Source organism: Serinus canaria, chromosome Z (genome assembly GCF_022539315.1).
Source record: "Serinus canaria isolate serCan28SL12 chromosome Z, serCan2020, whole genome shotgun sequence".
Lineage (NCBI taxonomy): Eukaryota > Metazoa > Chordata > Aves > Passeriformes > Fringillidae > Serinus > Serinus canaria.
Genome location: NC_066343.1, coordinates 52,804,691 through 52,829,005, shown reverse-complemented (window position 1 = coordinate 52,829,005; position 24,315 = coordinate 52,804,691). Strand labels below are relative to the sequence as shown.

Here is a 24,315-nt window from a genome sequence, read left to right as displayed (position 1 = left end):
TCTGCCTGTGTCCCTCAAGCCTAATGTGCCCCTTTTATGATTAGGTTTAAAGAACAGAGCATTTTAACATTGAATGAAGGTAAATGGTAAAAGAATAGTGTAGTCACGGAGCTCTGAGTGCTTCCATTTCTAGTCACAGAGTGGTTTCAAGGAAAGGAGGCTTTCTTTGCACACCTGCAGTCATTCAGTACACAGGCCTCTTGTGGTCAATGTTGATTGCTACTTCTCTAGCTGAACAAAAAATAATTTAGTATGGTGTAACCTTCTGTGATTTAATATTATGTTTTTTTTGCCAGAATTGGCACAAAGATACATCTTCCGATAGTGACAGTAATTATTAGCACAGCTGTAGTTGAGGGTCTTTCAGAATTTTCCCTTATAAACCCCAACAGTCAGTTTACTACTCAAATGGAAAAACATGTTTTCACTGCTTCCTGGGTATGAGGGGTAAAGTGAACTAAATTGAATGCCCTCCTCCCCAAAATCATACTGAGGTTTTTCTTAGTCTTTGGACATTGCATCCTTTGTAGTATGCTTTACTTATATTGCATCTTTTGAATGCCTGTGGTCATGCAAAAGTGAGTCTAACATCCTTTGTTTTCATCCAAGATAAGTGCTCTTTTAATCAGATTTGAGATGGGTAAATTACCACAGTTCAGCTGTAAGTTATATTAACTTTCAAGTGTTTTAAAGTAATTTATTTCAAGTTTCAGGGTAAAATGAAATGGTCTTGTTGAAATTCTTGGCTATTTCACTTTAACCTATTTTCTATAAGAAAAAAAAGTGTGCTCAAGTGATCAGTTTCCCCATGTCAGCATCTTAGATTATTATAGTCTTAATTTACTAGTTAATGATTTAAAGCAGAACTTCATGTTACTAGCCTTCATCTGACTGTTTCATTAATTAGGTAGCATTGCAGCACTTCAGGCATTTTCTAACACTTTGGGAAAAGCATGTGAGTGCTCTGGGATCTATCAGCTTTTTCTTCAAAGAAGAAAATGTTGATAAAAATGTGAAACCTAGAAGCTAGTTTTATAGAACTGTAAAACTTTCTCATAGTGATATTCACTGTGTTTTTTCTTTTCAGATAAAAAAGCTTGTGTATGTTTATCTGATGCGCTATGCAGAGGAGCAGCAAGATTTAGCATTATTGTCCATCAGTACTTTCCAACGTGCTTTAAAAGTGAGTTATTATTGAATAACATTTTATGGGGAATTCTGAGCTGGTAGCACAAAAAAAAAAAGTATCTGTGTAAGTGTAGTATGGTAAATGAAAGTATGTAAATATCTACATCTGCTTAAGTAGTTTTAAGTCACGTGATTGTGCTACCTCAAACCTTGTCAAAACAGCTAAGTAAAAGACGTAAAATTGCTTCACTTAAGAAAAACAGCAGAATGGTGCTTTCAAATCCACATGCCAAACATTTAATTTCTGGAATGACTTTTCTCATTCCAACGTAACTTGTATGTATGGAAAAAAGACCCCGTTATTACCATGAACCACCTATGTTCCTTTTAGTTTATGTAAAAAAATGACTTTTGTGTATAACAGAGAAAATTTTCAGTCTTGCACATGGTACTTTTCATTAAAAGCACTGAAAAAATAGCTTTTCGTACTCTTTTGTTTCAAATGGGATAACAATGAGAAATGGGATTAGACAGCAAAGTTTAGGACTGCCTTTGGAGTGTGACTGTGGAGAGAAGAAAGATTTACTAAGTCTCTGATCTGAAATTTGGCCAGTATTTATAATAAGAGAAGATTGGGTTTTTTGTGTGTTCTTCTTGTATTCTACGCTCGTTTCAGTTATGTCACTTAACCCACACCTTGCATCTTGCTGGAAAATGTTGCAATCAGAGCACCAGTTGTGCAGCTGTAGGAGGATCCCACATCTGCTATAGAGTTTTCTGCCCCCTTCCCTTGAACTTCCATCCCAATGTCATATGTACTGCCTTCACTATCTCTGACTGTCATGAAAAGCTAGAATTCTAATGACTTTGTACCAAGTGTTTTTGTGATATATGTATACAGTGAACACTCCTCATGGCATAACTCTTTTAAAAGCTGTGTGTAATGAGAGCAGAGGGAGGAGTGATAAGGTTGTGTCTGAGTAGCAAAAAGAGACCTTTTGGTGTGGCAAGGGGGTGGACACCAAATAGTGGAGATTGTCAGCAACTAAAGAAATTATTAAGCCTGCTATGAAAGATAGGTCCCCATTCGATTTTTGTAATGTTTTGTTTCTCATTTTAAAATGATTATAATTTGGCTTTATGTGTGGAGATTTTTTTTTTTACCTCCCTCTGTTAAAGGAACTTTTTTTTTTAAACTTAAGTGGCTGCAGGTGAGCTTTGCAAACTCTAGAAGGAACAAGATATTTTTCCAAAAACGGTCAAATAAAGGGCGTTCACCATCCAGATACTTCTAAGTAGAGATTTTGAGATCTTAGATTAATTGATAATTAGGTAACACCAGTCTGAAAATATGTGTTGCCAGCTCTCAGTTCTTGGGAGAAATGTTCATTGGGAGGTTACCTTCTTGCAAGACACTGTACAGTTTAATGAATTACTGATGCTGCAATTTCACTTTGCTAGATTTCAGAGGATTTAATACTTGATTAAACAACATTTTCCCTTGTGTTCCAAGCCCATGATTAATGGATAAAGTTTACATAGTAGTTCATCCAAATACTGATGTGTTGGATCTCCCAGCTAACCCTAGTATAGTAAAATTGACCAAGAACTGGGGCAGAAGAAGAGAGGATAAGAAATAGAAAGAAGTCTTAAAACATTTAGCCTAATATTTTGACATGTTCTTTGAAATTGTTTTTATTACTAGCTTCAGTTTATATCTTTCAGTAAAGCATAAAATGGATATTTTGTCAAGAGCTTGAATGGGAATGTCACAACTGAGAACAGCATTTTTTTGACATTTTGTAAATACAAGCATTAAAATTGAGTTAGTCTGTCTCTCAGAATATCTGAATTCCACTTGGATTGAAGCAAATGTATCAGATTAATAAATAAAATATTCATTTTTTAATCCACAATTACCATATTTTGTCTGGAAAATTGCATGATGTTAATGTTTTCTTTGTAAAATTTTCATATTTTCATAATGTTTAATGTTCTTTCTTTATTTGTTTTACCTTTTTTTTTTTGTTTTGGAAATTCTTAGTGTGAAGAAAATATTAGCATGACCTTCACTTGCAAGTGTGACTTAGATTTACATGTTTAATGTGTCGTCATTAATAAGTGTAAGCAGAGTAGTATATTTAATGATTTGTTTCTGCACTATCTTATTTCTCCCCTTCGCTCCTGTTTTTTAGGATCCCAATCAGTTAATCCGTGCAAGTGCTTTAAGAGTTTTATCCAGTATACGTGTCCCAATTATTGTTCCTATTATGATGCTTGCTATTAAGGAAGCCTCTTCTGATTTATCTCCTTACGTGAGAAAAAATGCAGCCCATGCAATCCAAAAACTGTACAGGTAAGTGATTCTGGCAATTACTGAAAAACAGTTTGGAATAGCTGTGGACTACATTTGTAAAAACTACTGTGAATTTAACATGTCTCAGATCCATTTCTTCAAAAGAATGGGGTGGGTGTAGACATTCTGTCACTCAGCTGCTTTTGTTGTAATTCAGGCAATTCTCTTGATTGTTAGACATAACAGGATAACTATAAAAAGATACAAAAAGAAACTGATGCACTATGTTTTGTTTTTTATGATACTAGTTATTTTCTTCTATGTAACAACTGTTTTGGTGGGTATTCTCAGAATCTATGAATTCTCTGTTTCAAGTGTCTATCTTTCACCCTGAGGCATTTGCCTGAAGGTAGTTTGCGGCACATGTGACAAAGAATGCTAACTTCTAGAAATTTTATCTGTGCAAGTCCAAATTTTTCAGGTCTTCCTACTTCAGAAATTCTTGCTTTGTAAGAGTTCTTATAAAGATGTGGGTACTGGTTTGCAGAGGTGGAGTCAACAGAACCTGTACCTTTGCAAAACATTCCAGGCATTTATTCTACTACTTCATTTTTATTTCACCTATTCAAAAAAGTGGAGATTGAGAGATGTTAGAGGTTCTGAATCAGGTAAAAAACACGGTAACAGAATCTGGAGAAAACTGGCTTACCTCCTTCAATTTTCTGTTTACTCCTACTAGTAGTAAAATGGACATGGGGCTTACATAACAAAGGAAATCTAGTGAAACTGATGTTCTGTTTCCTTAATGGTTCAGAGGGCCTCAGAGGGTGCATCCTTCAAAAGCTCTCTTCATGCGAGCATCCTAGGTGTTGATGCAAGAATTTGAGCTCCTGTAGCTGGAAATTTCTCCTTACCTGGACTAGAATAAGCTTCATGAGTGAAGCTGGAGTTAAAAAATTGTGTCCTTAGTAGTAGGATTTCAGAGCTGTTTATAAAAAGCATGTGAACTTTTATTTTCACATTTTCGAAATTTACTAGTACAAATGCTGTATCTCACAGTGCTAGTTAACCATGGAACCAAGGGAGAGGGTATTATTTTCTTGGTCACTGGAGGAAGCACCAGTATTGGAAACTGGTGAAGAGGCTGTCAAATTAACCTGCCCACAGGCAGACCCAGTTGGCCTGGCAGCAAGTAAGAATAGGTAGTAGTTAATAGGCCATCTTTGTATACTTTGTTTAAAAAAGTTCATGACTGATAGCTAGACAATTCAGCAATACTGATCATATGTTGGCGGCAAGGCTGACTATTGGCCTACTGCAACAAGTAAGTAATTTCAGAATACTTATTTTTAAGTTGATGAGAATCAGAATCCAGAAGGGATGGATTTTTAAAGTAAACTCAACAGTTAATTCTCTCTCCTACATCTAGCTACTCCACATTCTGCAGCCATTTGAGTAAGAAGTAGTAACATATGTCTGTATGCTCCATTTGCTTTTTGGTTTTCCCAGATTTTCTGCATATTAGAAAGTTCTGTATTTCAGTTAGTACTCTGGTCAGGGTTCTGGATGCCAGTTTGGTACTCCAGTCTTCCCTGTATTTAGTGTCACGGTGTTTGGATGGAAGTCTGCCCTAGAAGAGCTTGTTTATTAGCAGTTCTGTCAATCCTAGCAGCAGGAAACTTACATATCAAACAGAAAAGATTTCAGACATAGTCTGAACGGCAACATTGGTGTCCAATGCAATCAGCATTGCCAGGTATGTTGAAGTAATTTCATCACTAAAGATGTCAGACCTTTTGCTTACTTTATTTAAGATTGCATTTTACAGATATTAGTAGTTTCTGTCTATCAGCTGAAAACTGTACTGTGTTTGCATTAAGGTTTGGAGGACTACTTCCCATCACTAGTATTAGTAGGTTTCATACTAGTACTAGATGTCATGATGGGAGGCAATCACAGACCTCTTTAACCTCTTCTTTTATTTTCTCTTTGAAAATGGTCCCTTCCTTGTCTTCAATATCTGAACAGTGGAGGGGAAGGAATGTAGATTCATTCATTTACGCCTTTCTGAAGACTTTCTTGATCGCATTAAAAAATGGTTTTGCTCAAGTTTTTTAGCTTTTCCTTTCTCTTTAAATTTTCTGCCAGTTTTTAAATTATGAAATAAAACCTTTTTAAGAGACTTTTGGCTTTTCCTCTGAAGTTTTGGGTCCTTGACAGAAGATCCAGTAAAACTCCTTTTACAAAAATAAAAGTTGGGATGAAAGGTGATCGTGAAAGTACATACAGAACAAAGTACTGTTGTGTTGCTTATGATGATGGTGGCGTCTAACAAAGTTTTGTTACTCATTTTGCATGTTCTGATGTTGCTAGGTCTTAGAGCCTTAGTGAAATAGTACTCAGCCAGATAATGACTTTGTGAATCTGTACCTGGAATGATATACTGTGCATTAGGGCGCTCCATCATTCAGCATTAAAACTGAAGTATGCAATAATGACCAAATACTCTCTCACTTATCTGTAATTGTATCCATGTTGAAATGACTTTTCAAAGGCATAGATCTACACATCTCTAAGGGTCTTTGTATTCAATGTCTATTTTCTTTTGGCTTGGCTTTAAATTCTTCTGTGTTGTATAGAAGGAGAAGGAGAAGCAGCTGTGTGAAAAGTCTGTTGTTACTTGCCTAAGAAGCAAGTTTGACAATAGTGGATATCTCTGGCAAATTTCTCTCTGCTCTTGTATGTGAAAAGATGCTATAAAGGTTGTTGCTTACAACTTTTGCTTTTCTTCTGCTTTTGCTATTTATTTAGGACTTCAAGCAGTCTGTTTTCCATTAGCTTCCACACCAACTTTGTAGAGGTACACTTGAATACAATTGTCCACATTTGTGAGTTCTAATACTTCTCACTAAAATTAGTGGTTAACTTTAAAGTGATTGAAGTGTCTTACTCAAAGCTTTATGTTGATAATTAGATAATAAAGGCATGAATCTTTTTTGTCCTGATATTCACTCACGGCTGAATTATATTCATGCTGAAATTAATTTCTGCGAGAGCAGTGAGAACCTTGTCATCTAACACCTGAAGTTCAGTCAAGTTCTCTGTGGTGTTGGTTAGCCTGTCTTAATTTTTTTTATTAGTTTAAGTTTCCTATAGAACACACATAAAGGGTCCAAGATAAAATTATATTTTTAATTTAATTTTATACCCCTAACTTACTTTCAGTCAAGTCCTTTTATAGTGTGTTCTTTGGAATACTTGATTTTTCTGGAAGTGGTTTCTTCAAAGTTCTTTGTTCCTAGTTTGTGTCTAAAGGTCAAAAATCAAACCTGCTCTAATTTGGATATGTCTGACCAAATTAGTTAAAATAATTTTATTTTTCCTTCTAGTCTTGATCCAGAGCAAAAAGAAATGTTGATTGAAGTAATAGAAAAGCTTTTGAAGGATAGAAGTACGGTAAGAAACAGATTTGTGACATATGCATATATATCTATAGAGTTTACTCTCGAGACTGGCATTCAGCAGTAAGTAATACACTTTCCTAACCCTTGCCAATGTGATTTTGCATGTTTTTAGACATAAGTATCATTGTGTATTTATGCATTTATACATGACTGTAATAGTGGCTATCCTTTAATAAGGTGTAATTTTACTAGCATCATGAGTCTGTTAATTAATGTTTTTGTTAGCGTGTGTTTTATGTATGCTTCTTTAAACTTTATTTTGAAAATCAAAGTTATATAATAATATGAATCAGTGTGTGAGTGTTTGTCTATAAATTTTCATATGCACTTTTTCATTGGGAAATTAGTTTGATAATTTCAGTTAGTTTGTAGTAGTGTAGAAATAAATTACTTGCATATGGTGCACAGTGTACCTATTGACATCCATCTATCTTGCAGTGTGTATAGTTGTTAAAAAATTATATTTGCTATGCAGTTTTTTGTTCTTGCCAGTATCTCCATTTGCACTCTGTTAAATAAGAGATGTTCTGACATAATTTCTATAAATTTAATACTCCCATTATATTTAACCTGCCCTATATAGCTACTACGTGTTTTCCACACGGACTCCTGGTTGTCTCACAGTCTTTAGTTAATTTTATTTTGCAAATAAGTTTCCTACTTGTGAACTAGAAAGGTAATTGACCAAAGAAGCAAAGTTAGATTTCAAAGAGAAACCAGATTAGTGAAAGAAAACATTCTCATGTTGTTCTTGTTCAGATCCCTAATTAATTGAATGTAATCCTTTTTGACTATGTTAAAGTTTTACTAGGTATCCGGTCGTGTGTTGCTTCATTTGCTATTTTCCAAGTGTTTTTGTAACACTTACCACTGTATTCTCCAGGATACAGTATCCAGGACTCTATCCCGTTCTAGCACAGTCGAGGTGTTCAGAGCATAAAAGGTGCTGTTGGCTGACAGATATCCTATAAGTGCCACTGAAGGGTTACTGAAAGAAGCGTTTTACAGCTTAGTGGCTCAGCAGACAGTTAACAGTAAAACAGTTAGGTCTCCTGACTGCATCTGTGCTTGATTTGACAGAGGCCTTTGAGCTTGTGTGAAGTTGCAACTGCAGTGGTTCTTCGTGTATTTTATTTCCTGGTTCATGCTTATGGTGTATATGCAGTCTGTGAATGTGGGATTAGGTTGTTAGTACCAGTGAAGGAATAAAGGGCTAAAAAATACCCAGAAAATGTAAAATCTGTGAGTTTGTACTCTGTTTCCTAGGCCTTATGGCATATGATAAATGGGTATCCCATGCCTAGTTATTTACACATGTACTTTAAGAAAAAACTGATAGAGTAGGTTTGGATCCTTTATCTCCTTGGAATTTGGAATTACTTATGGGGAGATAATGGGCTTATTGCCTATTGGGCTCATATACTACGTATTGGATACCATACTTATAAAGATACCAGCTGAAGCAGTAGCTGAAAATTATAGACTAGACTTAACATCTGCTGGGTTTGTTTGGAGACATATTTGGTTAACTGCTACAACTTTTTGCTCCTTCTGAGCCCTCTTTGTCTGTTCGCTAGTGAGACCTGATTCCAGTCTGAGCTAACATCTCAGCTTCAGAAGTCTTACTATTTTGAGAACTAATATGAAGGCTAATTATTTCAGAAAGAAAATATACAGATCTCTCTTTAAGGCTCTCTGCATCTAAGTGTGCTCTTTCACCCCAGACTCCACAGCTTGTGGTGGTCTAAAATGGGTCAGTCTCTATTTAATCTTTCATAGCTTTGGAAGGACTATGCTAGCGCGGCAAAGCTTTATCTAAAGTAGTTATCTTTTGTCACGTACCACTGAATGTTCCCAGAAAGCTTCCGCATTTACTAACAGAACATGCATAGTGCACAAGTGTTTTGTTAGCAGGTAACTCCAATCTGAATACGCTTATTCTTTGCCCCTAATTGGAAAACAGCAATTTGCTCACAGTGGGGAAATCAAGAGTGCCATTTGTAGCTTGATTCAGCCTTTAAAATTGGAGGAGATGCAGCTGCTTATAGGTGGTGGTCCTTAAGTACAGGTGTGTATGTATGTGGCCTTAGGCTGTCGACTTTATAGGTTTAATGAGGCTGCATCCTGGGGAAATTTGTGTTTATTCGATTCATCTTTTTGAATTCTTGAGGGAAGCTTCACTTCATACACTTAGCCTAAAAGAGGAAGTTCCTTCCACATACATAAAAATGACAAACACTTTTACAAAGTATTTTGCAGTTTTGCAATCTTGCTGAAGAAAATTAGGTCCATTTGCTGCCATAGGAGTTCTTCAAATGGGACCAAACTGTAAAACATCAGCTTTTAGTCATAGACTTATGAAGTGCCTCTATTTGATTAGCAGAATGTCTCAGCTTTTTGCAGCTCCATGTTGTCTGTTTGACAGTCAAGGTGCCTGAAATCCATAGGTTGATAATGTGGAACTAGAACCACAAATGTTTGACACTGATGTTTGGATTCCTTCTACTTAAATGCAGAGCTGTTCCCTTACATTAATATTAGTTGCCATCTACTGCTAGCTCTAATCTAATGTCAGAAAATCAGTTTGTTCATTAAATAGCTTTTTTTTACCAGATTGGGAGAGTCCTAGTGACTTAGTTGAATATCAATGGTTTTCCACTTTTTTTCAGTTGGTGGAAATGTCGAGTTACTTTTGGCACTTCTATGTACTTAAGGGCTGATAATTCTCAGACAAGCCATTATATGTTGTATGTTAACCACTGGATCTGAAATAATCCTCTGTTGATTGATTGGCTATTTTTATTATAATTTTTAAAAATATTTTTTCTTTTAATCAGTTTGATTTTTTAATCCATGTTTGGAGGGAGAATGTAAGTAGTAATATTAACTAGGTATATAACAGTCTGATATTATTCGGGTGATATTTGAGACTGCACTTTATTGAAGAGTAAACTTTTACTCAAAATTTGTTTATTTTCCGTAGCTATTTGACCTCAAGCAGGATTTTTGAAATTTACTGGCATAATCTTTATGTTAGAGATAGAATAGCTAATAAGTATAGATGCCTCTAAATTTCTGTAAACCAGGAAGTTTTTTCAGAGAGAACATGCTGTTGTATGTTATTATTGCATTTTTTGTTGCACAGAAAAGACAAAATGTATTTCAACTAGCCAGAGTAATTTTAGATTTGAAATAGCAAGACATTATCTGGAGGAGAATTGTACTGTAGTAAAATTAAGTCCTTTCTGGACACTATGGGATGTGTTTATGTTTTTAGATCTCAATCAGCAGTGAATTTTAATATAAGCTGAGGTAAGCAAAACTTAAAATGAGATGAGATGTAAACTTAACCAAGCACTTCATTAAAATTTCTGGTGAGATAAATGAAAAATCACTCTACTCCTAGAGTGTTTTAACACAAAGATTCAATTAAAACACAGGCGCTTGGTTAATCTAAAATGCAAAATTATCAAGTGCAAGCCATTGTTACCATACCCTCAAGGGTAGCTGACTAAGAGTTAGAGTCTATCAACAAATCTGTGATTTTTTGCAAGTGTATTTAAATTTTAAACAGATGTTTGCAAGTATTTTTATAATAGAGGCTATAAACTCCTAGTTGTTTTTTTACCCTTGCTTTACAAGTAGCTAACATTTTGATAAGCAGGTACAAGAGCATGAATACCTGCTCCTTTTGTTTTTCTTGTAATTCTAGGTAGTTGAGCAGCTGATGAAATTTTATGTAGAAGGAAAGATAAGAGCATGCTTGTGGTCTATGCTAAAATGATTTTCTCTGAAAGCAATATGGCTAGTCATATGTGAAAGTATTACTGAGTGTTTCAGAGCAAACTAGTTCCCTTTTCTTTTTAGTCGATTCTGTATTGCTTCGCTCTAGTTCTCTTCTTTCTATTCAGTGATAACCTAGCTTTAATGCATAGGGTTTAAGGCAAGATTTCTTGCAAAAGTTTCTTTTGGAAGAAAAAGGTACTGTGAAGGATAGTAGTTAGCAGCCTGTGTGTTTTACAGTGCTGTGAAAACACCAATGAAAATCAAGTTCATTAATGATACCTGAGTTATAGCAGGTTAAAGAAAAATAAAATCCATGTTGGCATTGCAAAGGAATCATGCCTGTTATCCAAACCTTTAAAGCAAAAATAACACGTGACTTGCATTCCACAGTCTAAATTAAAGTATCCCAAGTATATTAAAAACTTATATTAATATTAATAAAGCAAAGGTGGGATGTAGTCATATGGATGATGGGTATATTAAAAATGCCCAAATTTATTGCTGATCTACATCTGTAGCTTTGATCAGATTTTATTTTGTATGGGTACATACCTCTTTTATAATGAATTTATTATTTTGTTCTGGTGTTATAATTTTATGTTAATAATAACATTTAACTTTGTATTAATTCCATTTGGGGGGTGAAAAAAAACCTTATGCAAATATGTGAGTAGAGATGCAAATATGTGAGTATAGAGATTTCTTTTGCAGACTGCATGGCTACCAGATAAAGTGCAGATACTTTCTCAGTGACATTATTTTGATTAAGAAATCATCCTCGGAATTGGTGATGACTTTGTGATGAAGATCTTACTGCTACAATAAAGCAGTGTTTTTGGGCATAGTGGGGAAAGAAAGCTGGGTACTCTTCTTTTCAAAAGTAGTCTTCAGCTGATAAAGTAATATTTTAGTTTAGAACCCAAGTGTGTGGGTAAGACTGCGTTTTCTTAACTTATTGATTTTATGATGGTAAATGCTTCAATTTTGTGGAAAAAAATTACTGAGTTTGTGCAGATGTTTTGTTGTGATAGATCTATTATCCAGATATTAGAAGATAAATGACTGATCTTTTCCTCTTTCCTTGCCTCCAGAAAATTGAAATAAGAAGGGGAATATCATTTGGGCTGTATGATTAGGGCAGGTGGGGTGGCCATTAATTTAAGAGAGAAGAATCGTGGCAGCATGGGCCAACTTGCACTGTATTATCAATCAAACCTCGATGCACTTCTTGTGATGACCCAGCACTCTCAGGTTTTCACAACGTTAATTAGAATTCATGACAAAATAGATGCAAGGAAACGTTTTGTACCCTTCATAATTTTATAGAAAATTTATTGTTATTAGAGGAACCATTTGCTTAGTGTGATTTTTTTCATTACCAGCTTGTCAACTAGCATAGATAATCTGGAGAAAATATGAACTCCATAGATTGGGTGTCACTTTTGTTGATGGTTCATATAGTTTACCTTGGAGCACAGCTAATGGCTGAAGTTCATAGCAACAGCACAGAAAAATGTGGCATCTAGTGGAAGACAAATGAACCATGTTTATTGCTTTAATATAAAAAATACATAAATGGAAAGCAGCATTTGAATTTGATGAGCTCATTGCAAGTTTTGTTGGAGTGATTTATATTTTCTCCTTATACAAAAATCTACTATTGACACAGTGAGATGGAAATTAACTGACTGTTTTTTAGAAACTGATATTTTTGGTTTTATATTCTGATTGAATCATTTTGTTTTAATTTTAATACTTTTATGGAATGTTGAGCATTTAATTAACAAAAATTATTAGCTGTTCCACTGATGTTTAGATATATAGTAGGCTCATACTATAGGGGAAACAGTGTAGGCTAGAAAATAATGTAGGCTAACAGCTCATACTAATGTAGGAAAACAGTGTAGGCTAGAAAGAAAGCCTTAGGAAATTTTCTCAGAGAAATCTGCTTGTTACCAGTGCATTTTCAGTCTGTCACATTCTTACTTTTTTTTTCCACTTTCAAATAAAAAGCCAAATTTTAGTAAATAGAATAATGGGGAGAGAGGCATAATCTTAGTAATGTCATGATGAATGGCAATTCCTATATTAACTTGTAAATCTACAGACTTGCCATAGGAATAAAATGCTTGTTTATCCATTGCACCTCTTGCATGTCTTAGCATAGGTTCAGTTTTTTTACTAATTTCTTTTAAGTGTTCACAAGTGACAGCATGGTCATTGTAAACTTGAGTAGGAGATAGATGTAATTTGAAATAAGTAATTGTTTTGAATTCCTGTATTCCATTTTGACTCTTTCTTTGTATTAAGTTGTTTTGTTTTATTCATACTAACTGAGCTTTTAAAAAGCCAGCAGTCTTTATAGGATATATTCTCAGTTTTAAACTATCTGAACTAGTGTTATATGTATTTTTTGTCAGCTTTCAAGCTAAATCATAGCCAAATGAAAAAGAAATACAGCAAAATGTGTGTACTGATCTAGTAGTAAAAGACAAGGGTGCTCTCTTTAGAATTACTGTTGGAAATCTGTGTCAGCCTTCACCTATGAACCTAAAACGGTATTTTTAACCATCAGACTGAGACAATTCTGATAGTTATAAACTGATAGTGTCAATCTCTCTTGTCTGTAATATGAAACAGTAACCTACAGAAAGTCTCTCTGTGTGGTTTGTGAGTATTATCTCTTTCTTCTAAAACTTCAAGTCTGTCATATTGTCCTCTGTAAGCTGACCTTAACTGTAGTTCAGAGTTCTGCATTCTGATAAAAGGACTTTGCACTTTTCCAGTGGGAAGACCTCACAGCTTCTGTGGCCTAAATGAATACCTGCTCAGGACAGGTCTGGGAATAACCACTGCCTTCTGCTGAGATTTGAGCACCCATTTTAGTATCAACTCTCTACAGTTTTTAATTACAGATAGGTTACTGATGCAACACATTATTAAGAAGAAAGTTTAGTATAACAACAAATAAAAAAAAAGAACTTTTGTTTTTATGATACAGCAAATTGTTTTAGATGTAAAGTGTATTTAGCTCTATCAAATAATTGGATTGTGTTCCCTGGAATGAGTTGCATTCTTGGTGGAACCAGCAGGTACCAGTATGTGGATGAGGCTGGAGACAATAAATGCAACTTCACGTTTATTCTCATTCGTAATTCATAAAATCCCCTCAGAGCCTGAGACTTGTTTAGCATAATAGCAAGACTATCTTCTGAGCTGTTTTCTTTCAATTGTAGTGTTGAGCGCATACTAATAAACCACATGTCAGCCAAATACAGGGAGAAAAATGTAACATATGAATATCATTGTATTTAATATTTCTCAAAAAGTACCGTTTCAATAAACTGCACTTCTATTTAATTGCTTACTTTAAGTCATTGGGGAAATTATAGAGGTTGAAATGCAGATCCCTAGTGCTTGGATAGAATATGACATTAATTTGCTGCCAGAAGGCTATACTGCATGCATGCTAACTGCATACATATCAGCTGCTTCATATAAAGTACCATCATTTTAGTTATTTGACTTAACATGTACTCTGACACAAAACAAATCTTAATTAAAGCAATTAGAAGAGAAAGAACACTAATCTTAGGCACACAATTATAAGTCCTTATAAGGCATGGTCAGCTTTTGATCTTTTCTTGCAGTTAAAGTAACCTGCTGACAGAATTTTAACTGGAACTCCAATATATATTTCCTCCCATTATTTTGAAAGAAAATACCGAGGCAGAAGGTTTCAGTAATCCTTGAGGTGTTAGAATGTTGATAATGTATTTAATTTTCTCATAAAAACAAAGCTGTTTTGTAGTCATAGCATGATGATCTTTATGCCTGAATAAAGACATGCTTCTTATGAAGGCAAAAATTTGTGTGAGAACATAGCAGGATATAAATGATGCATTCCTTCAATTATGTAACTGTTAAGGAAGTGCTAAACAACATGCATAAATTATTGGGGGGGGGGAGGAGTGTGTTCATGAAACTCTCAGTATAAAATTTTCTGTGACAGTTAATTTTGCCATATTGAGAGAGAAGTTTGAATTCCAGTAATGCCCAGGGGAACTTGGCCCAGTTCTTTGCTTCAACCAGGCCAGTGTTGATAGAATCCCAAAATATCTTGCTGGGCATATGTTTTACTTTGTGTTGTTTCCTGTTACTTCTGAGTTAATTGCAAGTTCTCTGTTAATTTATTTGGAAGCTAAATCTGTAAGAAAAAAAAAATTATGCTTACATTGCACTGTGTCTTCAGAGCTGGGAGCTAAGATTTATGTCTGCAGTAGAAACAGCAAGTGTTTTCTCTGTTCTAATAACTTTACTCCAATTCTCTTTTAAATAAGATACCATTTCTGTAGGTTTACTTTTTTGTTCTTGTTGTTTTGTTTGTTTTTGCTGAATAGAAATAATTTGAAATTGCTGATAATTTCTAGAATTAATTCTGATTCTCACTTGTGGTCTAACTGTATACCTAATACTGACCTTCTGAATTATATTTTGTTTTCTAGCTGGTAGCTGGGAGTGTGGTGATGGCATTTGAGGAAGTGTGTCCAGATAGAATAGATCTGATTCACAAGAACTACCGAAAGCTCTGTAACTTGCTGGTTGATGTGGAAGAGTGGGGTCAAGTTGTTATAATCCACATGTTAACTCGGTATGCGCGTACTCAGTTTTTAAGTCCATGGAAGGTAAGTTTGCGACTTCTTAAATTACTGTTGTGAGCCTGCTTTCTGAATTATTTCTGTTGTTGGATTTACTTAGTCTTTTAGGATGCGTTTCTATGGAGACCTTAGTAAAAGCAGAGATCAATTACATAAGTCAGCTCTCTAAAATTTCACTAACACAAGGCATCTGCCTTTCTTCAGAGCCTGAGAATTCTCCTTCCAGGGTATAACCTTTTCTTATTCACCCATGGTACATCCCATGGGTAGCAGAGAGATTCCTTTTTCTGTGGTTCTTTGAGCCATGTTGCTTTCTGCTTTAGACAATTTTACGCGAGTCAAAATCAGAAATGTTTGCCATTCTGTCCTGAAACTGGGTGGACTCTACTTATGTTGCAGATACCCAGTATCACTGCATAACAAACATTACACTACTTGTTTAGGCTTTGTTAATGTGCTGAGGCACTGTGTGAAGATTTGAACATATGTATTAAAATGTGAAATGTAAAAAATGAGGTGGTTATTTTCATTTATATTCATTTATATTTTTTAAAGAACACTCATAGTAAATATGAGTGTTCTTTAAAAAATTTATAAAAAGAGGTTGTTCAAGACACAAATTCTGTCGCTTATTGCAGTAAAAAGGGCACAGCTCCTGAAATGTATGCTTTAACATTGTTTCAATAGCATCTAACTCTGAAACATTTTAAATTAAAAGATTTCTTCTGGAAAGAACTGTTTAAAATTGCTCTACAAGTCTGGTTGGTTGTGTTTATTAAAGGCTTGGGGATGTTACTACTGTTAAGTTTTACCATTTAATTGGAAACTCATCCATGTTTAAAAATGTACATTTTAGTGCAGATTATTGTCATTTATAAGTAGCACATTAACAATTTTTTTAAGATTCCCTTTTTCAGCATTGGAATAGGGAATGACATCAACTATCACTATCACTGAGTTCTTTTTAACTGTTTTACTATCCTTTGTCTGGGAAAAAAATGGAAATGCAGCACCATTCTGTGTTAAAATATGTTTAATTTGTTGTGTGAAAATAATTATATGGAGATATATTTGGGCAAACATTTCAGTCTAATTTAGTTTATGATTATATTAACTTCTTAAAAAACAGGGATTATAATGAATATAGCAAAAATGTCTGAAGTAGAATCATATGTATGGGCTACTAGTTAGATTCTGAAACACCCTTTTTCCTTTCTTATGAAAAGTAAATTGGTTGTAAGAACATATCTTCCCATAATATTGCTTAAAATAAGGAAAGTATTTTTAGATAATAGACATTTAAGTTATGTGTTTTCCTAATGTCCTTGAGGCAGTGTTTATTACAGGAAGAAGGCAACTTGCATTCTTCTCTCTGACGTTTAAAGAGAATCAAAATTAATAATCTGCTTTACCTTAAGCTACAGTCCCACAACATGTTTCAGCCAGTTTTAGTCTGTAATTGGACAAAAGGAAAGTTGAAGAGGAGGATGACCTCCTATCTTTGAGAGGTTGGAGTTCTTGATGGGATTTGGTTTCTTTAAATCTTTTTTCACTGAAACTGGATGGATGACAGTTGCTGCTGTGGCTTCTGCTCTAGTAACATGAAAGATTTGTGTGAAAATACTCCCTGTGCCAACCTTAAATTAGTCATCAGTAGTATAGTATTAATAACACTTTGTTTTTACTTTCAAGATCTTCAGCGTTAAATTTAGTTTGTCTACCTACTCAGCAATTTAATTAGCAGATTTTTTTGTGCTGCTAGTTGAAATGCATGCCTTTGTCAATACGTTCTTAAATGAACTCATCATACTACAGGCCATCTTGTGCAGTAGAAGAGATTTTTAATTTAGTTTATTTGCATCATTATGAATCAGTATTTAGGCTGTTTATATGTAAATGTACGATTTGAGGAACAATTAAGTGTTGACAAAGTAGATTGCAGTCATATCAATTGCAGTGCATTTTCCATAATTTTTCTAACTGACATCTTTGATGATAAATAGTGGATGCCAAGTCAAAGCCGATTATACAGTGCACTAGGAATTCATGGCGCTGTCAGGAAGAAGACCGATTGACTTTAAATTTACATATTAATGAGAAGATTTGTTAAGAGGGTGCTTGACTATAGAAAATAACAGCATATTTATAGGGCACGACACTTTATAAATAAAGCTGATGCAGGAAAATGGAAATTAAACCTATCAGATTAATAAATTCAAGGCTGCTAAAATGCATATTTGCATTTTTATTCAGTAAAATTTTCCCTTACTTTTTAGGAGCATATGTTGCTTTTGTTTCACTTAAGCTAATTCCTAACAAGTAATGGTATAATGTTTGGAACTGATTTCTTGAGCTTTTAGAAATCTAAAAAAAATTTTTGAATCCTTACCAGTTGTGGAGAAAGATCTTTTTTTAAGTAATATGTTTAGAATTGTTGCAATTACCCATTAACCAAGAATTCTTAGATTTTTAATCTTATTTCTAGCTTTTTTAAGAGTATTATTTTTAATTCTAACTGTAAATGAAGTAAGGAAGAATGTCCTTGGTTTATCCTATTTGTCTTAAAATACTTGGGGGTGCCTTTTGGGTAGTTACATGCAAATAGCCGTTCCAGAATAACCTTTTTTCTATATGAACTGTATGTATTCTACTTTAGCATGTGTTAGCTGAACTGAGACAAGATGCTCATATTCTGGAGGAGCATGAGGAATACCTGCTTGGGACTAAAACCAGCTAAGAACAATTCCAGGTTTTCTGGGAAGTAAAATACTTGATAGCAGATAAAACTGAGATGCATTTCAGCTTAAATGTTTTGTCCTATCCTTGTTGCAGAAGTTGTTGGGACTGCCAAGCTCATTGTAAATACCTCCTGAACCATAACAGCTTGCAGTCTAATAAATAAAGATGGGTAAAATAATGTTTTTGTTAGTTTTCATGGATACATTGAGTTGCAGTCTAGCAGTTCAGGATCTGTTTTTCAAGCTGTTCAGCCATCCCTGTTTCTGCAAGGAGTTGAGGATTGCAGGAGGTAGGAACTACTTCAGCTGTCCTGGTATACAGAATTACGACCAAACTTGTGTGACATTCGGGAGGGCAACTCCTGAAAACAGGTGACTTGATCAGAAGTCTTTCTATGGTGCAAGATGGAGCTAGGAGCTGCAGTCTTGCAAAACAAGTGTGCCTCTCAGGGCCATTCAGTTTCATTTCAGACAGTTGAAGATTACATAAATAAACTTTCTTGGTGTTGAGTAAGGACTGGAAAAGAATGGTGAATTCAGATTGATCATGGGCTTCAGTCATTATGAAGTTCCTGATAACTAATATAGTTGTATTAAATATACATATTACATGTATATACAGACTAATACAGTTACAGGAATCATGTCTCAGGCTTACATTTTAGGATTATTTATTGAAGTATTTCTCAGCTTCAAGCGCTCAGAATTTGGTATAATTGTTGGGCTGGGAGGGATGGAAGGGGAAATTAAGCATGAAAAAAACAATCTGAAAGAATAAGGACTTTTATGAGAAAAACATGAAGTGTTGGAATGTCTATGTATATAAAAGCATGAATCATGGAAAGTAGCCCAGCTCTCAGTAATTACAGGAAGAGACAGATTGAAAATATTTATTTTGCTTGATTGTTCTGACAAAATATTGAGGTCCCTTCTGACCTCAGCTGTTCTGTGATCTTTTTTTCTCTTCTTAAATGTTTTTTATGTTTCCTGCTTTTGCAGTACTTTCTCATATCTTTTAGTTATGAGTTCTTAGTGTATGCCATAAAGGTCATGGTTTTGTGTGATGGAATTCAGTGTCTAATGGCTGCTTCAGACAGCTGAGCAGTATCTAAAACTGCTTTAGATGTTTTATTTTTTTGTTGTTCTCTGTGTTGGGCTTTGCATTGAGGGAACTGTAATTGTGAATGATAAAGCTTCAAGCACAGCACACAGAAAATAGTGTCTATCCTTTACTTTTGTAGAATTTGTTAGCAGTAGTGAGCATCCTGAATCTGGTTTACTGCAGAGCTTAATAAAACTTCTAAATTCTCTGCTTAGAAGCTGACAACAGAAGTGATGGGTGTATTCAGGGTAAAAGCCTCCAGTTTACTAGGTTACCTAGATAAAGCAGTAATAATGAAACATGTTAAAATACTTCAAAAGTATTTTGTATATTTATAATTTAATAATTAATCAGCCAGAATATGCCTTTTCCTTCTTTTGTTTTCCAACTCTGTAGGGGATCTACAAGTTTTATTATGCTCTTCTGCAGTAAGGAGGCATAGATGCATATTTAAGAAATACTCAGAATAGCATTCAATCTTTAAGGATAAAATTAACCATGATATGGTATGTATTACTTATTTAACATGTCATCTCAGTGAAGTTTCTTTGTAAATATACCAGGTGATATTCTTGCTGGGTTTTAAATTTTATTTTATTTTTTCCCCTGCCCTAAAAGACTGTGAGACCAGAGAATTCTCTTGACCCTAAACTGGCTGCTAAGAGCAAAACATTAAATTAGGAAAACTAGTTTACAGTGAAGTTGTCTTATGATGCTTATTTCTTCCTTTTTTAATATATCCATCAGACTCTTCAGTGTGAATTGGGGCAGTCTGGATTCAGTTACTGTTTCCCTTTTTATCAGAGTGCAGTACTCTCTGACCAGGTTCTTTTAGATATGCGCCAGGTGGGTGCATGTTTAATATTAGATTCACTTATTTGAAGATATTTAGTGAAGTGTTTGGGGCATAAAATAAACTAGCTAGCTATTTTACTATCGCAAAATCGTAGTTGTGTGTCCTACTTAGTAAGATACACAATAAGTAAGATGAGAATAACTTAGTGCATAGATTTTTAACAAAAAAAAACTTCCTCAAGCTGATTGTTGAAAGTTTGGATAAAAAAGCTTTTCAGCAGAAGAAAAGCTGACAAGAGGGTTAAATTTTGAGCACGTTAATTTCCTGATTTGTTTTGCTTTGTGGCTGCTCAGCACTTACTGTTGGTGTAAAAGAAGTACAATCTGCAGATAAAAATGCCATTTGTCTTTGCAGGAAAATGTATTGCTGTGGTTTCTGTTAGTCCCATGACAGAGTTGCAGGAACAGCAGCAGTGAGTAGAATCTCTGTAGGCAGGTTCTCTAGGACATGTGTATCAATTCAAACTAAGAAAGGAACCCTTTGTTTTCCTACAAACTTGACCAGCAAAATTTCCATATTTCAATGCAATACCATGTAGTCTCATCTTCTTGACTCAGGTTGAGTTTATTTTTGTTGTGTATATATATAGGGTAAGAGGCATTCTAGCCATCTGTTGCAAGTAAGTCGTTAAAATTGTTTTTTATTTCTGTCTAGGTAATTTTCTCTGACTTAGGGAGACAAAAATTAATCAGAAGGAAACAAATATTTTTTATAGAAATCTAAGTATCAACTGTGTAAATGCTAATAATTTTTAATTTAAATATTAGATGTGGCAGATCCCCGTCATCTAATGAGCCACTAAAGTTTCAAGTTTTAATTCTGGCCCTTTCAATTCTACTCGGTCATAGAAAATTATTAAACTGTATGAAATGAACACTGTGTTAGATTACTTTGACACCTTCTTGGTTGTCAGAGTACTCATGAATTTTGTTCTGGGCATCTGTCAGTAGAATATTACCTCTCTGTCTAGTAACTTTTATTAACTCTTAATTCTTTTTCATAATTGTACCAGGATTTTCTCTGGATAATTAGAAGAATTTGAAAATAAACTTGTTTAGCTATTTGCCAAAATAAACCTTTATCTGCTGTGTGTGGAACATATGTTGTGGTCAGACCACTGCTCTGAGAAAGCTTTAGGCTCCTGAGTCTGAGCCTGTACACTTCTTCTGTTTGTAATATCAAGTAGAATTCTTGGCTGGTTATGGCAGCTCTCTGAAGGATCATAGGGTATAGTAAATGTGAAGAAAATTCAATTTGGATCATTCTTCTCTTTGATAGTATACACCCAAATTTGTTGCACTTTATGGTTGGGAAAGTGCCAGTACCATGTACCAAGAAGAGTGGGGGTAACTGAGGCTTGAGTTATAACAACATATCTGTTTACCAAAAGAATAAATATGCCTCCAGTTGTTAGTGTGAGAATACCACTCAGGTAACTCAACAGATGTTTTAAGATGCTTTCAGCTTCTTTGCTTATTTAGGCATTGCATACTTACTTACAGTGGAGGGGAAAAAATTCTGTTATGCAGGATTTAATGGCTGTTGATGATGTTTAGATGAGTATGTCAGACTCTTTGGTAAGGGTAGCAAACTGCCACCTTTCAAACTGCCAATCTAAGTACAAGTACAGTTGTCATTCTTCAGTAATTTAGGGTAATTTTGTGTTTTAAAATTTTGAGTCTCCTAATTAACATATTGAGCTATGGTTGTAGTCCTGATATCATTTAATATTGGATAAACATTTTAGTAGCTGTAAACAGTCCTAAAGCTACACGGAAATGAAAGTAAATGAATAACTATGTTTCCATGTATGGGAAATGTTGTCACTGAATTTACCTTTTAAGATCATGTAATTTTTTTCTGAGAGGAAAGGTGGTTGAGTTGCTTTAAGATGTACACATGGTTTGGTGTAAGTGGGGTGTGTACTCAGAACAGTAGAAAAGGAGGAATACTGTGCTGGCTAACAGCTGGCCTGGAGGCCTCACGGTCATAGATAACCCTGATTAGAACTGGACCAGTCTCAGACATTAGGGACACAGACATTGGCCAGTTAGCCAGGTGACAACCAAATTCAGCCAGTCAGGACCAGCCTCACGGGCTTTCAAGGACTATGGAAAGGGAACTGCGCTCTGTAAAATCTGCTGTTGCTGCATGAACCTCAAGTGTCGTGTCATGTGCCCATCACGACTGCGAGAGCACTGGTAGCAATTGCAGTTCTGTACAGGCGCTCCGCCATGAGTGATGTGCAGTTCTCAAGGTCTGGGATCATCCCTGTCCCTGCATACCCTGTCTATAAGTCATGAGAGGTGGTGACTACTAATTCTAGAGCATGTAGTACCCTTCTCCTGGTTGCAGTCCCAAACTAACTAACAATTAACTGGTTTTCTACATGGTTCACTTACTTTGCAACCCTGTGGTAGAATATTTTTGCTTGGCAGTTGGTTCACATTTGCTTGCTATCTTGATGTCTTGTGCTGCACTTCAGATACTTAAATTGATACTAAATTTTAACCCAAAAAACAGGTCAAACATTTAACCAAACATCTGAATACAAATTCCAAATTCCAGTGTAATTTTTGTATTTGAGAGTAAAAAGAGGTGAACTTTTAGCTAGAAGCAAATGGTATCCTTTTTCTTCCTTTCACCTTTCCTCCTTCTTAATTTTATTCTGCAATGTTTAATTTATCCCTTTGTTCTTTCTTTTACTTTCTTTCTCTTTTTTATGCTCTAAATTTTTTTTCTGTTTTTTGCTTTGCATCTGTTAGTCTTTTCATTGTCATAGTGCCTTTTATCCAAACTATTGAAAGGAAGGCTTTTTTCTTGGTAAGACTAAGGTGTTTTATATATCACTTCTGTTTTGAGTCTGAAACTGTTTTGAATAAATGACAGTGATTGAAAAATCATAATGGATTGTTTTAGTTCTATCTGCAAGGGTCACAAGACTTTTACAACAGTTATTGCACATTTGAGGTTGCTGAAAAAAATGTTCATTGCTGCATCATATTTAAGTCTTAGCCCCCATTTTTAGACACCAGTCCTACACTTAATTGCTGCTTCTTAGAGAAATGAGAATGAGCACTCCTTCAGTTTGCTATGAAATTACTTAGCAGAGATGTTACTGTAGTTGTGATATACTGGCAAAAAAATTAATGTTCAGTGGTCCTCAGACCCCTACTTCCATGCATGTGATGCTCTTGTCTCAGAGGGGTACTATAAAATTCTCATGAATATGGATTTTTCTTAAGGATGTTTATGGTTGGGGATTTTTTTTTAGTTTTCATTAAGCTTTTATTTCATTACCTTTTCAAGTTAATATTTAGTTACGTTATTAGCTAAGTGAATTTTTAAAAGCCTCTGCAAGGCTGAGTTGAAGGATTTGAAGAGTTTTTCAGGTAATAAATGTGTTTACATACTCATATTGTTTTGGAAAATTGTGGGGCTTTCTTTAGAATGAAATAAACATGTATGTCTGAATGGGATTATACAGGGTATTGCATAGATGATAATATTATTAGTAAACTACAGATAAAACCTGATTTATGTATTGTTGATCATGTAGCTTTTATATATGCTGAAGGAAGCTAAGAATTATGTAAATGAAAATACTTTTAATGTTAAATTTCACCTGTCTTAGACAGATTCTCAAGACCGAGTAGGTGTCTTAGTTCCTTTGTGTAGCTTAAGTATCAAAGCTCACTAGTTTTAAAAATTGGAAGTTTTTTATAGAGAGAGCTTTTTTGAATCGCAAATGAAATTTTCTCAGACTAGTAGAATTTTATTGTGTGTTCCTTAGCTGCAATAAAATTTAGTTTTTCTTAAGAAATAAAAAAATGTTTTGCTGGGTATGAAACATGGAACTCCAGAGGTTAATATCACAAGGTAAGCTGACTTGAAATACAAGTCCTTTTACTGAAAAATGCCTCGAAGTTTTCCTGGGAATTTCCATTAATACTTCAATTTTTATTAACTGAAAGCATGTTTGTCTCTTTGTATAACTCAACTCTTAAAATCCACAAATGTGTGGAATCCACAAAAGCGTGCCAATCTCTTATCAAAACTTCAAAACTAAAGTTTCCATTGTAATTTACTGGAATTATATTTTATCGTCTGTGTAATTATGTTAACGTATTACATTTTCAGTACAATTCTGTTACAGTCATTTGAATAGAGTCATAATCTGAAAAGTGGTCCTTGAAAGAGGGTACTGTTTAAGTTCAAGTTTGTTTCAGAGGCTTCAGATCCGCATAATTCTACAAGTCCAACCAAACCCTTAGATTTTACTTCCGA

General features: G+C 34.6%; 1 protein-coding gene across 1 annotated transcript in view; it reads left to right on the top strand.

Moving 5' to 3' along the window:
* The window catches only part of AP3B1 (adaptor related protein complex 3 subunit beta 1), a 153,978-nt gene that overhangs the window by 24,148 nt on the left and 105,515 nt on the right, over positions 1-24,315 (top strand). Inside the window, 4 exon segments of the mRNA XM_018918489.3 lie at positions 1,088-1,183; positions 3,324-3,484; positions 6,814-6,880; positions 15,180-15,359. Of these exon segments, the coding sequence (XP_018774034.3) occupies positions 1,088-1,183; positions 3,324-3,484; positions 6,814-6,880; positions 15,180-15,359 (504 nt within the window).